Source organism: Salvia splendens, chromosome 13, assembly GCF_004379255.2.
Source record: "Salvia splendens isolate huo1 chromosome 13, SspV2, whole genome shotgun sequence".
NCBI classification, from domain to species: Eukaryota; Viridiplantae; Streptophyta; class Magnoliopsida; order Lamiales; family Lamiaceae; genus Salvia; species Salvia splendens.
Window position 1 is genome coordinate 11,947,161 of NC_056044.1, and position 16,467 is coordinate 11,963,627.

The 16,467-nt window shown below is 43.0% G+C and overlaps 2 protein-coding genes across 2 annotated transcripts; both read left to right on the plus strand.

The window, feature by feature from the left end:
- Positions 1-8,432: 8,432 nt before the first annotated feature.
- LOC121760494 lies at positions 8,433-9,617 on the plus strand. Its single transcript, XM_042156152.1, has one exon. The coding sequence runs from the start codon at positions 8,433-8,435 to the stop codon at positions 9,615-9,617; it is 1,185 nt and encodes a 394-aa protein (XP_042012086.1).
- A 3,893-nt stretch (positions 9,618-13,510) lies between these two features.
- On the plus strand, positions 13,511-15,513 carry LOC121760495. The gene is made up of 4 exons (XM_042156153.1): positions 13,511-13,604; positions 13,791-14,312; positions 14,444-14,877; positions 14,989-15,513. The coding sequence occupies exons 1-4, from the start codon at positions 13,511-13,513 to the stop codon at positions 15,511-15,513; spliced, it is 1,575 nt and encodes a 524-aa protein (XP_042012087.1).
- The last annotated feature ends 954 nt before the right edge of the window (positions 15,514-16,467 follow it).

Sequence of the window (16,467 nt, forward strand, 5' to 3'; positions counted from 1 at the left end):
CCAGCCCGTACCATCCGCAAGCCAATGGTCAAGCGGAGATCTCTAACCGTGAGATAAAGAAGATTTTGGAGAAGACTGTGAACACTTCGAGGAAAGACTGGAGTGTGAGGTTAGAGGATGCTCTCTGGGCGTATCGAACAGCCTACAAAACCCCCATAGGCATGTCCCCTTACCGGATCGTTTTTGGGAAGATGTGCCATTTACCGGTTGGGATCGAACATCAAGCATACTGGGCAGTACAGAAAGTGAATATGGATCCTACAGCCTGCGAAGAGGAAAGGAAGCTGCAGCTGCAGGAGCTTGAGGAACTTAGATTGGAGTCATTCGACTCAGCCATGTGGTACAAGGAGCGAACCAAACTGTGGCATGATCGAAATCTGAGAACTAAGGAGCTCCACGTTGGCCAGAAAGTACTACTCTTCCAGTCAAGATTGAAGCTTATGCCAGGGAAACTCAAGTCCAAATGGACAGGACCTTACATCATAACTGCACTCAGATCCAATGGAGCAGTAGAAATTTCAGGGAGTTTTCCTAACTCGGAACCTTTCATAGTAAATGGACATAGGTTGAAAATATTCAGGGAGAATAGCGAAGTGGGTGTAGTGGATGAAATTCCACTGCAAACACTTACATCGGTTTCATACTGATCAGTAAGATGGGAATTTGGAATTCCACATGGCTAGTTCCTTTTTGATAATTTTCTGCGTATACTGGCCGAGTAGGATTCCAAATTACCCGAGAAAGGTGTAAATATTGTAAATACGTAATTAGTCTTTGCATGTCAGATAATTCCTAAGAAAATCCAAAAAAAATATTTTCGGGCCTTAAATTTGATTTGGAGTACACATTGACCAAGAGACTACCTATTTGGTGCTATTTCAATTCTAATTTAAGAGCCCATTTGAATTATTTCCCTTATTAGGTAGGTATCGAGAAAAGACGGAATTTTGAATTAAGACTCTTGCAGCTTTTGCAGGATGGCAGCGGCTGGAGTGGCGTGGAGCAGAGAGAGTAGACGCGATAGCCAATCAGGGGCCAGCATTCCTAACCGCCTTCAGTCCAAGCGTCGCGACCGGCAACTCCCTATAGCCGGTTGCAACCACCTGCAACTGCTATCTCTCGCCTAAATTAAACGACCGTCCCAAACTTTATCCCTTACAAACCCTCATTTTCAAATCCCCTTTCTCAAGAGATATTATCCCATACTCTCTCAAGAAAGCGTAAATCACAAACCCTCATTTTCTTCCATTTTCTCCCAGATATCAAGACCAAATTCCACTGTTTACAAGCCCTAATTTTCAACCATGGGGAAGAAAGCATTTGCTACCAAAATCAAACCGCCATCAAAGAAGGTCAGTGAGGAAAGAAACCTCGAAATACCACCACCACTAAACCCACAACGTCCCGCGCCAACACAACAAGCCCCGCCGATGGTCTCTCTGGATGCAATGACGGAGTTTCTCCGATTGCAGGATCCGAATAAGAATTGGGCAGCGGAGTTAGAGTATTTTAACCGAGGTAGAGGGCAAGGGAGCGGAGCCGGAGCAACTCATGCGGCAACCATGCCAGTAATCACTACGCAACCCTTGACCCCTATTTCATCTACATTGCCGATTCCGTCGATGATTCCCCAGGAAAGCGACCCCTCAACTGAAGCCGAAATGACAGAGACGGAAGAATTTTTTCCGATGACCCTGGAAGCCGAACTTGAGGATCTCGAGGCCATTGCGGCTTATTATGCCTCTGATGAGGAAGAAAGAGCGGAAAGGTTGAGAAGGGAGCAACAAGACCAGGAAGGGGGAGAAGGAATTGAGGAGACGCCAGAAGTGGAAGCGGTTCACCAAGAAGTAATTAGGGAGGAGATCGACCTGAATAAGTCGGCCCAAAAGCGCGGCCTCATGACGGAAACGGAGTTTGAATCAATATTGGAGGAGGTGAATCGCAGGGAAGATACTGCTCTAATGGCTGAGGGTCTAGACCTCGCATCGAGGGCAGTAGGAGAGGATGAACAAGCTTTTACAGAACCCATAATAGGGATAAGGCATCCCAGTCAGTAGGGGAAGAGGAGAGGGAAGAACAGAGTGAAGAAGAAGGGGCAGAGCCAGTTGATACCCAAGTAGAGGAGGGGAGACCGACCGTAGACACTCAAGTGCCGGAAACTGTGACGCCTCCCGTCTTAAAACCCCACCCAGTGAGGCGGCAATTGGTCCTGAAGACGCGGGTATCTCAGCGATGCCTGGGCAAAAGAGCAGCCAGCAAGGCCAAGACAAACACGGTTGAGACCCCAGTAGAGATCGAGAGCGAGGAAGAACCTGCACAGCCTACTGCTCAGGAGGAAGAAGCACAATATCAGCGAGAAAGAAAAAGGAAAGGAAAAGCCGTTGTGAAGAACAAGCCGAATACCAAAAAAACGCGTACCGTGAACACAAGCATCGTGATCACTGAGGCTGACCAGAGGACCCCATCAAACCGGCAAACACAGAGTGACAGTGAATATGAGATCAGTGAAGAATCTGAATCCGATAGCGATACGACCATGGAAGATGAGGAGTACAAGGAGCAGCAACTCCCTAACGATCATCGGGAACTATTGCATCCACCTGCAGAACCACTCCGATATAAGCGTTGGACGGTGGAGCTCACAGATGACGTGGTGGAGGGGATGCAATTTTTTGACTCCAAGGAGCTCCAATCCATCTATCGCACCAAGAACGCAAAAGGCAAGAAGGTTAAGTGTGGAAAGGTAATTCATCTCCCCTTGTTAGATGAATTGAAGGTTCGGGAATCGTTTCTCGCCCTTTTCCACGAATTGGGTTTTGAATGGCTGTTAAGGAATGAGAATTTGGATGTTCCGGTCGATTTGGCCAAGGAATTTTTCGCGACCTTTCGATTCAAGGTCACAACGGATTTGGATGAAGAGTGCATCAGTTTCAGAGTATTTGGAGGAGAGATTAGGATGAATTTGATTGAATGGACTGTTCGGCTAGGGATATGCAGTTTGGAGGAGGCCATAGGGCCCAAGTGGAGAGATAGGGAGCGGGGGATTCCCCGTAGGCATGTGGACTTCGAGCCCCAGGTAGCTTGGGAAGAGCTTACTCACCCCTGGGCAGGACAGTTTCAGTCCACTATCTCCCGATCTATCCATCTCATCGATCCCAATCTACGCCTGGTTCAACTCTTTTTGGGTTACAACCTTTTAGGACAGTCAAATTCGGCAGTCCGGACATCGATGACGGAATTGTATCTTATGTGGTGTGCCAAGAGAGGCAAGAAGTTGCACTTAGGGTTCTGGACTGCATACACATGTCACCTCATCGCTACCCACCCAGCACGGAATATTTCCCTCTGCCATATATTGGGAATCTTTGTGAGAAACAATATCACCGTTTCAGAGGACGAAGACTTAACCCCCTTGGCGATGGTGGACGCCCCAGGATTGTTTGATACCCCCCTATTCGTCCGGACGAATGCGGTATACATGAGGCAAGGCGTGCCACACTTCTACGCGATGGGAGAGGAAGCTACACCCACTGCTCGGTTGGCAGCAGCTCATGAAGCACCGGCACACGACCAGCGACAAGAGGGGATGGAAAAAGCTATGGAGAAGATAGCGGAGGGAAGCAGGCAGATAAGGGCAGACATGATCGGATTGGCATCGGACCAGGAACAGCGTCAAGCCAGAATGGAGAAGGAAATGGATGAAGTTAGAAAGGAGAATAAGCAATTGAAAGCAGAGATGGTCAAGCTAGCGGCAGTGATGGAAAGGATGTTGAAGAGATCTGCAGAGCAGGAGACATTGGCTCAGAAGCAAGACGCTATGGAGACGTTAGTGACTACCTTGGGAGAGGAAAATCATCGATTGATCACGGAGATGGGCCGGATGGCATCCGTGATAGATGTGTTGTTGGAAGAAGTGACCAGCTGGAAGAAAGAACAAGCTACAGGAACAAGCGGCCATGCTGGCCAGGATGTTGAACCACAAGTCCCAGAGACCGTAGTGAAGGAGCAAGAGGAAGAGAAAGCCGAGGTGCTGGCAACTGCCGAGGAGCCGGCAAAGGATGATGAGCACCAAGCTGGAATGGAGACAGACCAACCGGAGGACCAACCGATAGAACGACCTGCACACCCTGCCCCACGAAGGAGCAGGAGACTCCGATAGACCCCCCACTGACCAAGTTAGTTTTTCTTTTTAAGTTTCAGTTTTTTTCTTTTAACTTTTCGTATTGTTGTTATAAGTTGGTTTTGTTTAGGTAGTATAATTTGTGTTTGTGCGCAAACCCCATTTCAAAACACTTAGCCTATTCCATAGTCTAAGTGTGAGAAGTTAAGGGTTTGTTTCTTTGGAGCATGTTTTCTTTGTTTTGTTTGTTTTGATTTCTATGCCGCATGCATGTTAGCTCACACTTAGCCCATTGCATGGTCTAAGTGTGAGGAGTTTGTATATATGTGTTTGTGGTTATGTTTTGTTGATCTCTGTATAGGTGATAAAACCTCTCTCACTTAGCCTATTCCATAGTCTAAGTGTGAGAAGTTTTTGTTTTAGTTTTGCTGTTTGTTGTCTGTGTGCCATCGTACTGGCCATTACCTTTTCCACTTCACAGCCTTATCTGAGGGCAGACACTTGTGAAGTGAGAGGGGGGACGCAATGGCCAGTAAGATGTATGTATATATGTGTAGTCTTTGTGTTTGTGCTTTTGTTTTGTTTTGTTAGGTCTAGTTTTATGTTGTTTGTGATTGGGCTTAAAACTCAACCGTCTTGAGCTGAAGGTGAGGGGAATTGAGGGAGATAGGACATGCTGGAAAACCTAAACCATCCCCGTTAGTACCTCCTAGTTAGGATAGATGAGGTGAGTATGAGAGAAAAGCCCATACTTAGAGCCAAACACGAAAGCCCTCTAAAAATGCGAGTTATAAGCCTTAAAGTGGAACCACTTTCCACATATATTAAAAAAAAAAAAGAGAGAGGCTGCCACAATTCGCCTAGGGTGAAGTGATCACGGGTAGCAAATACTGAAGGCAGTAGGGACCCCCCCCTCGTTAAAAAAAAAAAAAAAAAAAAAAAAAAAAAACCACCTTTAGAACCCTTTCTTCTTAACCTTTTATATACCCAGATAAACACCCCAGCCGACTGGGACTGTGTAAGGCATGAAACAATGGAGCTTACTGGCCAGGAAGAAGTGCGGAAAAGCAGAAACCAGCTGGGCGAAAAAGTTAGAAGAAAATCGACCAGGGAGTCATTCCCAGTCCGAAAAAAAAGAAGAAGGAATAAGGGTGGCGAAGCCACGAAAAAAAAAAAAGGAAAAAAAAGGGAACCAAGAAAATGAAGAAAATGGTCAGAAAGATTTGACCACAAAAAAGAGATGAATGAAGGAATAAGGGTGGCGAAGCCACAAGATGCTACTGACCAGTGGAGATCAAAGCCAGAAGCGCCAACTAAAGAAAGCAACTGATCAGAAGCCTAACATACACAGTTCCCCCGCATAAATAAAAATAGAAATTTTTGAACCTTAGAGCCTTAGGAACGTCCACCGAAAACATTACAAGCCAACAGCCCCGTTACAAGCCTATAAGTCCTTCAGTAGCCGCTCGTGGAATCTAAGTCCGAAGCAATTGTGGTGAGCATAATGAGAGAATGCAGTCCTAACATTCCTGATGAGGTATGAGTGACTGAGCGAACCTAGTGTTGGGCCGAAAGTATGGGCGATCTTGACAAACAGATATACTAGCTGGAAGAGAAAAGGGGGGTGGCAATAGTTCAAGGCTGTCTAAGGCCGGATTGCACCTGATCCAGAGGAGAGGGATGGTTGAAAATATAGCCCGATCTATGTGTTTTCAGTTTTTTTTCTATGTGTTTATGTTTCTCTGTGTTTGTTTGTGTTTTTCTTTGCGTCATAGTTTAGAGTCTAGGTTAGGTAGAGTCGGTCAGGGGAGTAATCAGGCTAGAATTCGACTTATTCTTTTCTTTGTTTGTTCTTCACGCTTGAGGACAAGCCTGTGGTAAGTGTGAGCAGTTTGATAAGTCGTATTCTAGGCCTTGGTTACGGGTCAGTATGATGTGCTTAATTGATTATATTTGCAAAACAGTTGTTTAAAGTGTGCAGGTTAAGCATTCTAGCCAGTAGGGAAGTTTCGGAATGTTCAGGTGAAGAAGGCGCCAGCATGATCTCATACTGATCAGTATTCGTGCTAAAACGGCTTGAGATGAAGAAGACGGATAGCTGGGACGGATTACCCACAATTAAGGGCAAAGAAGTCAAATTGCAACGAGGATTTACCCTAAAATCAAGGGTAGCCTCCCTATAAAAGGAAGCCAAATTGGAGAGGAGAGGGGATTCACTCATTCAACACCATCTTTAGGTAGAAAGTTCTCTCGGTAGTTTCAGTCTTTCAGCCGTGTCCCGCTTCTTGCCTCGCCGTAGCCATGATCACTTGACGTTCAGATGTTCCCAGAATTCCAGTCATCGTCCATTCCAGCCAGCAAGATCGTAGTTTAGAGTCTCATCGCCCGGAGTGGCAAAACACTTTTACGTTGCTTTCGTAGTTTTAAATTTCTCGCTTTCCTTACGTTGGATCTTGTTTACCTTGGGATATTTTCTGCTTTTGAAATACTTTGTTGAAGATCCGAACGTGTTTATGCTATGAAGTTGATTTCCGTTTCGTTTGTTGTGGTGTTTCTTTATTCCCTTGCCTAGTTAGCTTAGATCTAAGGTTTCTTGGTGTTTAAAGTGCTGATTCTCTCAATTCCATTTACGTAACAAATTTCTTTAGGATAGATAAACAAGTACTGTTTGTTCGGAAGTTAGGTCGTTGCATGCAAAGCTTAGTTTTAATTTCTGAATCGTTCTTTCATGTTGACCAGTATGCAGAAGTCCAGTTTCAGTGTTTGATTTCGGATTTGATTTCTTAGTTTTGGATCTGTGTTTGTAAGCTGTTAATCTGAGTTTTTTCCGTGTTGAATCTGGAATTGTTATCTGAATTTTGGAAGTGTTTGTTGACGAAGATGATGTCTATTTCAATTGGAGGGGACCACTTACTTTTCAAGATGCTTTTGCTTTTGTCCTTCACTTTTAGTTAAGCCCTGTCAGTCCAGTCACAAAACTTCCACTACACTCTGAATATTCTGTTTAGCCCGAAATAGGAACCCGTACCTTCCAAATATTTTCTGTTACAAAATTGTCTCCCCATTCCACGTACACAGTTACATTCCAAATGTTTTCCTTACCGTCTGACCAGTAGAACACCTCCTTTAAGTTCCAGCCTAGGTAGGAACTCAACCCAGCGCGGTAGCTAACCAAATTTTCCGATTGTCACCGCGGTAGTTTAAGAACGCACCATCTCTGTGGGATTCGACCCTTACCACCACTATACTGATCAGTAGAAGTGGGTTGAGGAATCTTTGAAACCAAGGTCTAGGTTAGTTAGGATTTCTATCCTGATCAGTAGGATATATCCTCACTTGAACGACACCTCCGCACCTTAGGTTCTTTCACCATCACATCTTTTCGGCAGCAAGGTGATGAATCTTTTGCTGAAGCATGGAAAAGGTTTACTGAGATGTTGAGAAAGTGTCCCAGCCATGATCTTGCTCCTGGCCGTGATCTTGTCAAATTTTACCAAGGCTTAAACTAGCCTTGGTAAAACTTGTAAATGCAAGTACCGGTGGAGATCTTGATAATAAGACACATGATGAAGTGAGGATCTTGTTTCAAAAACTAGCAGATAATCAAAGAAACTGGTACAATCCAAGAAGAGTGGTTGAGAAGAAAGGAGATACCTTCGGAGCTTCAGTAGAATCTGAAAGAATGAGAGCGGTTGAGGCACAACTAGCCAATATTAGCACCCAAATGACATCGGTGGTTAAAGTAGTATCTTCCATGCAGCTGAACCCACAGCCTCAAATTGTTGCAATGGTTAAATGTGGACTGTGTCAAGGTGGGAATCACACAGATCAATGCCAACTGATCTAATCCCAAGAATCAGTTGAAGCTATGAATTACATAGGCAATAACCGCCAAGATTTTAGCCAAAGGGGTCAATTCAATAACAATCATCAGAACTGGAAGCCTCAACAACAAAGGAATTGGAACCAAGCTGGGTCAAGTAATAATGGTGGGAACCAATGGCGAAACAACTCCCAACCCCCTGGTTTTGATAACAAACCCACACTAGAAGATCAGATGGGACAGATATTCTCTTTCATGGCGAAGAGTCAAAAAGAGAATGACTTCTACAAAGAGAAATCAATCGAGAAGTTTGGATAGCTCGAGGCTTCTATGGGGAATTTGGAAACATAAATAGGGCAGATTGCTACAACTTCTCGTACAAGAGCTCCCGACACCATTCCAAGTGATACAGTGCCCAATCCCAAGAGCAATGAACATTGCAACGCAGTCACCCTAAGAGGCGAAAGAAATTTGGATTCAATGCCTTTAATGGACGACCAAGGTACTTCTGGCATCTCGCATGCAGGGGCCGGCGAGATGTTAGGCTTGCATTCCTCGAACGCAGGGGCGGGCGAGACATGTAAGGGAAGTCCCTCGTTGGTGCAAGATGTCCAACATGGTCAAGAACAGGCTGCATCCGACAACAAGGAACAGGGCGATGAATCAAAGTTAAATGGAAGACTTACAGTAGGAGAAAATGACAAAAAGGTCAAAGAGACAGAAACTAAGGAAAGCAAGTCCAGTATTCCTAACGACATGCCACCGCCTCCATATCTATTCACAAGAAAGAAGCGGATGAGACAAGAAAAGAGTTTTGAGTGGATGATGAATGTGATTAGAAAGGTGAATGTAGACATCTCATTGGTGGATCTTTTCCCCAATTTCCCGAAATTTTCAAAGTTCTTCAAAGACATGATGGCGAACAAGGAGAAACTTCAGGAGGAGGGGATTGTGGCATTGAGCATGAATTGCTCACATTTGATATCAGGAATCATACCATGTGAAATTGGTAACACGATTTTCACAAAGTGTTTATTGGACCAAGGTTCACGGATCTCACTGATGGCATTGAAAACTGCTCGTGCCATTGGTTTGGAGAAAAGAATGAAGCCTATCGACATCACTCTACAATTGGCTGATCACTCCATAGTGAAGTCCACTGGAATTGTTGAGGATGTCTTGCTTAAAATCGATAAGTTCATCATTCCCATTGATTTTATTGGGCTCGACATGCCCGAAGATAAAGAAGTGCCAATTTTGTTTGGTAGACCATTTCTTGCAATGAGATATGTATTGCTTGGAGCAAAGGATAACTCTGTTACATTCAGAATTAATGTTGAGCAACTGACCATCAATGTTGAGAAGGCGATGAAACATCCTACTGATGCAAATGCATGTTTTCGAGTTGATGTCTTAGACAAATGCATCTTTGATAAGTCGTGCTATTCTGCTAGAATTGAAGGAAGTGTGTTTGAAAAGGGAAGTCTAGAAAGAGACTGTGGCTCCACGTTTAAGATGAGTATTGATGACATGGATGGAGAACAAGTTGATCAATCGAGCTCTGAGAAACTAGTTATGATTGACACATGTGTTACAGATTTGAGACCATCTATTGAAGTGCCTCCCAAGCTAGAGTTGAAACCACTCCCAAACAATGTCAAGTACGCATTCTAGGGGAAAGATGAGACCTTACCAGTTCTAGTTTCAGCAAAACTTAGTGTTGATGTAAATCAAATAATGTTAATTCTACTCAAAGATTTCTCCTAATTTTTATATGAATATAATCTATCAATTAAATATTGAAGTTTGATTATTATATATTAATTGATATATTTATATATTAATTGATATTTACATGTAGAGTGGATTACGCGTGGTACAAAGTTTAAATATTGGAAGACTAATTTTGAGTTTTATTTGTTTTTGGCAGCAAACTATACATGTGGGCCTATCAATTAATTAAAAAAATAAAGTACTTGAGGGTTTGGATGTTGGAGGCGTGACTTACTTGGGCAGAAAGAAAAGGGGGGAGTCAAAGGCAGCGCCGCATCAGAGAAAACTGCAGAGAGAAACAGAAAGAAATACAGATACTTCCATTGAGCAATTGAGGAGAAGAGCGATTCTAGAGGAATTCAGCATGAGAAGACGAAGAGAGAAAAGAAAGGAGAAAATTCCAGCCATCATCTACTCCAAATTTGCTCTATGCTTTCTAGGGTTTTATCTCCATTTATCGTTGTTCTTGTTATGTTAGGCTAAGAATCTTGTGTTACTCCAAACACGCAGTATGACCTTTTGATTTCGTGATGTATTCTATGCTCGTTTTTATCTGATGTTCGTTATTACTACTTATTTGATTGAATGAATTTATTACTTTAGGTGCATCTTTAGTGATAGTTCTATAGTATTGATTTAATGCCTCTTTAGCTTGAATTGAGATGGATTGTGGTAGTAATTAATTATCAATTGGAATTGTTTGGTTGACAACTTGATAATGGATTTTGATCTTAATTGCAATTGTACTTTGAATCTCGCGTTTCCGTAGGGTTCTTAGGATTATTGAAATTGGTTTAAAGAGTAAGTGTTTAATTATTCTTTGACTAGTTGATGTTTAGCATGTTTAGTGCTTGCATGTTGATTTATTTTAAATTGTCCCGAACGTATGAGACATAGAATTGAATGCGTAGGATAAATCCTTGTCTTGTGTACAGGTGTTTGGAGTAACAATTGTCTCACTTGTGTTAGTTTGAATTCAACCTTATTTTCATTATTTTGAGATAACAATCTTCAAACAAAAAACCTTCATGTTTACTGTTTTTTATTTAGAGTTAAACAAACTTACATTCCATGTGGATCGACACCTTAAATTACTACACACGAAGTTGTACTCTTGCAGTGAAGTGGTAATATTAGGGATAATTTTGTGAACTTGAGTGCGAATCTATATTGACTAAGAAAGACCTAAAATTACACATCAATATTTCAACTTTTGGATTAAGCATATTTTAAGTAAGTTGTATACTTTGATTGATTGACCTTGTTGTTTTGAAAGCTTTGAGCTTGGAGTTGTTTACTTTTTAAAATATTTCAATTTTTGGATTTAACACGTCGTAAACTTTTTTTGTTTTGTTGGATTAAGCATTTTATAAATAAGTTGTTTTTATTTTTTTAATTTCTAAAACAAAGTGGATACATAATTCTTTCCACAACCATAAACAGAAAAAATACAATATAGCGCAAGTGGTGGCTAGGGTAGCATTTTTCCTATGCAATGTCCAAGGATCGATACATATGAACTGCAAAGTTATTATTTTTTTTAAATTTCGGTTTCAGTTCGGTTAAGCAGAACTGAACCAACCCTGTTTGATTAGGAACCAAACCGAACCGAGGCCAATTCGGTTTCGGTTTCGGTTCCGGTACTTCAATCTCAGTTCCTTTTGAAATTAGTTAACCATGTTGTCGGTCCAGTTTGTGATTGCATTTAATAATTGACATTTTACTTTTTTGTTCAAATTTTTGTTGATATTGGCGGTTGACATTGTGTATAGAGACTGAGTACTTAACTAACATTTTGATGTTGATGTTGACTGAAAACTTGTAGATGATGGCTGCAATTTTTTTCGTGGTGGTATTAAGATGTCAGTGTGTTGTTGTTTTTTTCGTTTTATTGGTGTTCTCATTGACATTGCTTATGGTTTTTTGCACCGTTTATCATCTTAGTGATATGGAGATAGACGGTGTGCTGATGAATAACGTTTGCTAATGAAAAACTAGAGGTGTGCTGAAAAGGAAAATCATGGTTGGCTGATTTTGGGTAGCAATGTTGTTGTCACAATTACTTTTACATATAAATGAATGTGGAAAAACTATTGAATTTATATTGTCTCTGAGCTGTTGAAATGATCCACTGATATGTTTCCCGTGGGTGATGAAACTCGCTGTTGACATTGTTCCCCGTCTCTGACCTGTTCTAGATTTCGTGGTGATAATAACATGTCAGTGTGTTTTTGTGGTTTGTCTTTGTTCTTGCTCTTATTCAAATTTGCATTGGCAGAGTAGGGTAAAGATGTTGTGTGAGCATTCCCTTTGAAATTGTGTTTAAATTGGCATTCCGGCTTGTAATGCATTTTGTTCTTGACATTATTTACATATGATTTCCAGGCTTACATAAAGAGCTTACATTATCCTGACTTATTTTTGCAGATTTCTGTTTTTATCTAAAGTCGAAGGGACTCCACAAACTGTCATAAGTCATAATCAAGGAGCGTAGAATGCACCTGCTAGACTTGTCCTGGGAGACAACCCACAACACTAATGACTTGATAGTATTCCTGATGAGACACATGGAGACTTATTTGGGTAACCCAACCAATTTAATGACTACTGCTCTTCAAGGAGTTAGTGTGGGGATTCTGCAAATTATGGGGGCGAGGTATTGCAAGACCATGCTCCTTGCACCGTTCAACACTGCCAAAGAAAGGATCACGTCTTACATGAAAAATTACATCAACGTGACTCCTAACTTCAGGACAGATTATGCGAGGCAGGTGATACGCTTGGATTTTGCACTGTTTTAAGGCATTTATTTGGTTTGTTTTTAATGTCAAAATCACAATTCATGTCCATATTTTACATATTTTGTATATTTTGGTATTTTGACATTTTTTGTGAGAAATGTGCATATTTGAGCCTTAAAAGACAACAAAAAGTTAAAGTTGGAAATCTGGAGCATTCGAGACGCCCAACGGTCCGCTGCAACCCATATAGCGGCCGCTGGGGCCCAACGATCGCTGAGCCAGTAGCAGTCTGCTCCGGAGAAAGTTGTGCTGAAACAAAGAACACGCCCAGCGACCGCTGGAGAGTGCGCAGCGACCGCTCCAAATGATCCAGAAGCTACGGGTATTGTAGCTTCTATCAAAGTATAAACTGTGCTAGAGTGTTGTAGTTGGAATTTGTATAACCATAACTGTGAACGCACATCCCTAGAATTCTCTTATCTCTCATATTTTATCTCTATAATTATTTGCAATTAGTTGTTTATTTGCTTTCAAATTGTTTTTAGTTTACAAAATCTCCAAACCTTTGGTTTTCCAAATGGTGAATGAAGCTTAATAGGAGATAGACAGTCTGTGATTGTTTTCCCCGTGATCGATATCCGGTACTAACCTTTAGCTATACTATTCTTACTCTGTATACTTGCAGGTATTTATATTTGTTGGGGATTACATTCACTTTTGTGATTGATATCTTCAAACGGACGAATTTGCTAATTTAGATTTTAATTGCTTTCCGTTTTTAATTTTTAGTTTATATTTTGTTTTTGTCTTTTTTAGGTTGTGTATGCGAACGCGTTCTGGGAAGAACATATTAGAGCCACTCGATCTCGAACTTGAAAGGGCACGTAGGAGAATAAGAAGTGATCGGAATACAATGAGGATGAGTCTATAGTTGAGTTGGAAAAGCTGCAGGCCTTAGTAAAGCAGTTGATGGATGAAAAGACTACCCGAGAGTAACAAGAAAAGAGAAATAGGGAGATTGTTCCTGTTATGCATATGTTTAATCACGGGAACATGATTACTTTTCCCGAAGCCCCTCGTGTAGATGCTAATAATTTTGAGCTGCGAATACCCCTTATACAAAGGGTTGAGCAACATCCTTTTGCAGGTAAGGCTACAGAAGATGCAAACCGCCACCTCTCGAAGTTTGTTGAGATTGCAAACACTCTGAAATTAAATTGTGTCGACGATGAAACCATTAGGGTAAGACACTTTCCCTTTTCGTTAGTCGATTCTGCTAAAGAGTGGTTTGAGTGTCTACCTACAGAGTAAGTTTCCACGTGGAAACATATAGTGGCAGCATTCCTCGATAAGTACTATCCACCGGACACCATTCTAAAGTTGAAGAGCGAGATCTTCAAGTTCATTAAAGGCCACGACGAGCCTCTCTACGAGGCCGTTGCTCATTTAAAAGGCCTCTTCCGCAAGTGTCCCAACCATGGTTTCACCGAGGACCATCAGATAGGCATACTTTATAACAGTTTTAATGAACAAATCTGTGCTATGTTGGATTCAGGGGCCAACGGAGGGTTTCTGCTGAAGAGTGGACCGGAAGCCATGGCAGTGATAGAGGAGTTTGGCATCAACAACAGAGGGTGGTCAAAGGAGAGACATAGCTCGCGAAGGGCAGCAGCCATCAAGGAGGCCGAAGATAATTCTTTTGCTAAGGAATTGGCCGAGCTTAGAGTACGGGTTGATCAAATGGACACGTCAAGAAGAGAGGATCCGGTTCCACCGGCCTTCGTCATAGGGGTCACCAAACCCGACACTTCTCCCGCTCCCACCGAGGATGTCAACTATGTACAACAAGGAGGCGGTCCCAATAGGCCTTACAATAACAACAATTATCACTTTGGCCAGGGGGCGGTAATTTCAATAATTATAATGGGAACCGTCCTCATCCCAACCTTTCCTATTCTAACAACAATTTCTTGCAACCTCCTGTAGGATTTAATGTGAGCAAAGGTGGGGTAGTTGAGACCGTAAAGAAGGAGGAGAAGTATGACCAAGGGATAATGAAGATTTGGGAAGTGCAAGTGCAAGACAGAAAGACCAATGATACCAAGATTGGGGTCGTTGAAGCAAGGTTGAACAACCTCGAGGCCGAAATTAACACCATTGACACCGCCGTCACCAATATCAAGAATCAAATGGACCAAGTCCAACAAAAGATAGCGGAGGAGAAGGCAAAGGCAGCAGCACGAGTGGCCGACATCAACAAAAAGTGGGTTGCAAAGAAGAAAATGGGCGATGTCAGCAACTCCGGGGCGAATTCTGGAGTCTGCCCTACGCCCAGCGGACTGCTGCACACGCCGCAGCGGGCAGCTGCCGAACAGGCAGAAGCACCCGCCAAAGATGGACTCATGCGGCACAACGGGATTGTACTCCCTTTCCAGCCAAAGAGGAAGTTTTAGCTTGAAGAGCAATTCAAGCATTTCTTTAACATGTTTAGTAAGGTTCATACTAACATCCCTCTCGTCGATTCGTTGTAGGAAATTCCTAGGTACACTAAGCTACTAAGGGTGGCCGTGTTGAAGAAGAAGAAGCTTACCAAAGCCGACCTTAAGTTGCATCATCACTGCAGCGAAATCATTCAAAGGGAGAAGGCCTTGAAGCAAAGAGATCCCGGCCAGTTCATCATTAGGTGCTCAATTGGGCAAGGAATGGTTGACAAGGCTCTCTGCGATCTAGGAGCGAGCATAAACATCATGCCACCAAAGTACTATGAAAAGCTCAACATCGGGCCACTCAAAACATCGGATGTGATCTTAAGGTTGGCCGATAACTCTGCAATCAAGATGGTGGGCATGATCGAGGATGTGTTGGTAAAGGTAGATGATTTTATTTTCACTGCCGACTTCATTGTTCTTGATATGAAAGTAGATAAGAATGTACCTCTAATCTTAGGCACAGATTTTCTAGCCACATCCAAAGCTCTTATTGATGTAGGTAGGGGTGAGATCACGATTAGTGACAACGTTCAAATCCACCTACAAGATAAAGAGCATAATGCTTAAGAGCATCCACAATGGTGGCGAGCGGACCGGCTAGCTGATCTCCGGCGCTCGCCGAACCATTGTAACCGGCGAGCGCCATTTCGGCGAAAAATCGGCGAGTGCACACCGATCCGCTAGCGCGGGGCGATACGCTCGCCGGTCCGCTCGCCACCATTGCAGGCTGCGGACCGGCGGGCGATCGGCGAGTGATATTTTATTTTTATTTTTTTAAATTTTTGAAATACTATATATACGCGCTTTGCACGTCATTTTCATTCGCACCACTTGTTTTAACGAGTACTCTCTCTATCTTAATTTCTGTACAAGATTAACAACGGGAAATGAGCAACGTTGGTGGTAGTAGTGGTGGTAGTGTTGGGGATGCTGAGGAGTACGAAAGTCGAATGAACGAAGCGTTAGAGGCCTATACGAACCATGAGATTGATCGGCTGATGCAAAGGGCCTTGCAGCCGGCGGTACCTCGACCTCGACCACGACCAGTTGGCCACCGCCGAACAGTCATTGAACGTGATCACGTAGCTGCACATCAGCGCCTATACGAAGACTACTTCGCACAGGAGCCGCGGTTCAACGCCAACCTTTTTAGGCGCCGTTTTAGGATGAGCAAAGCCCTGTTTATGCGTATTGTTAACGCCTTGGAGCATCGATATCTGTATTTCCTCTTCAGGCACGATGCAGCTGGCATACCCGGCCACACACCTATTCAAAAGTGCACTGCGGTAATCAGGCAGTTGGCCTACGGAGGCACGGCATACATGGAGCGCGCATTTGGCTTGCTCCAGTCTCGATGGGCGGCAATTAGGGGTCCAACTCATTTGTGGCATATCGACTGCATTGCTGATATAATGTACGCCTGTATTATCATGTACAACATGATTGTCGAAGATGAAGGTGTACAAGTGACTAGTTGGGCCAACGACGATAATGAAGCCGGTCCAAGCCACGGCATGGCCA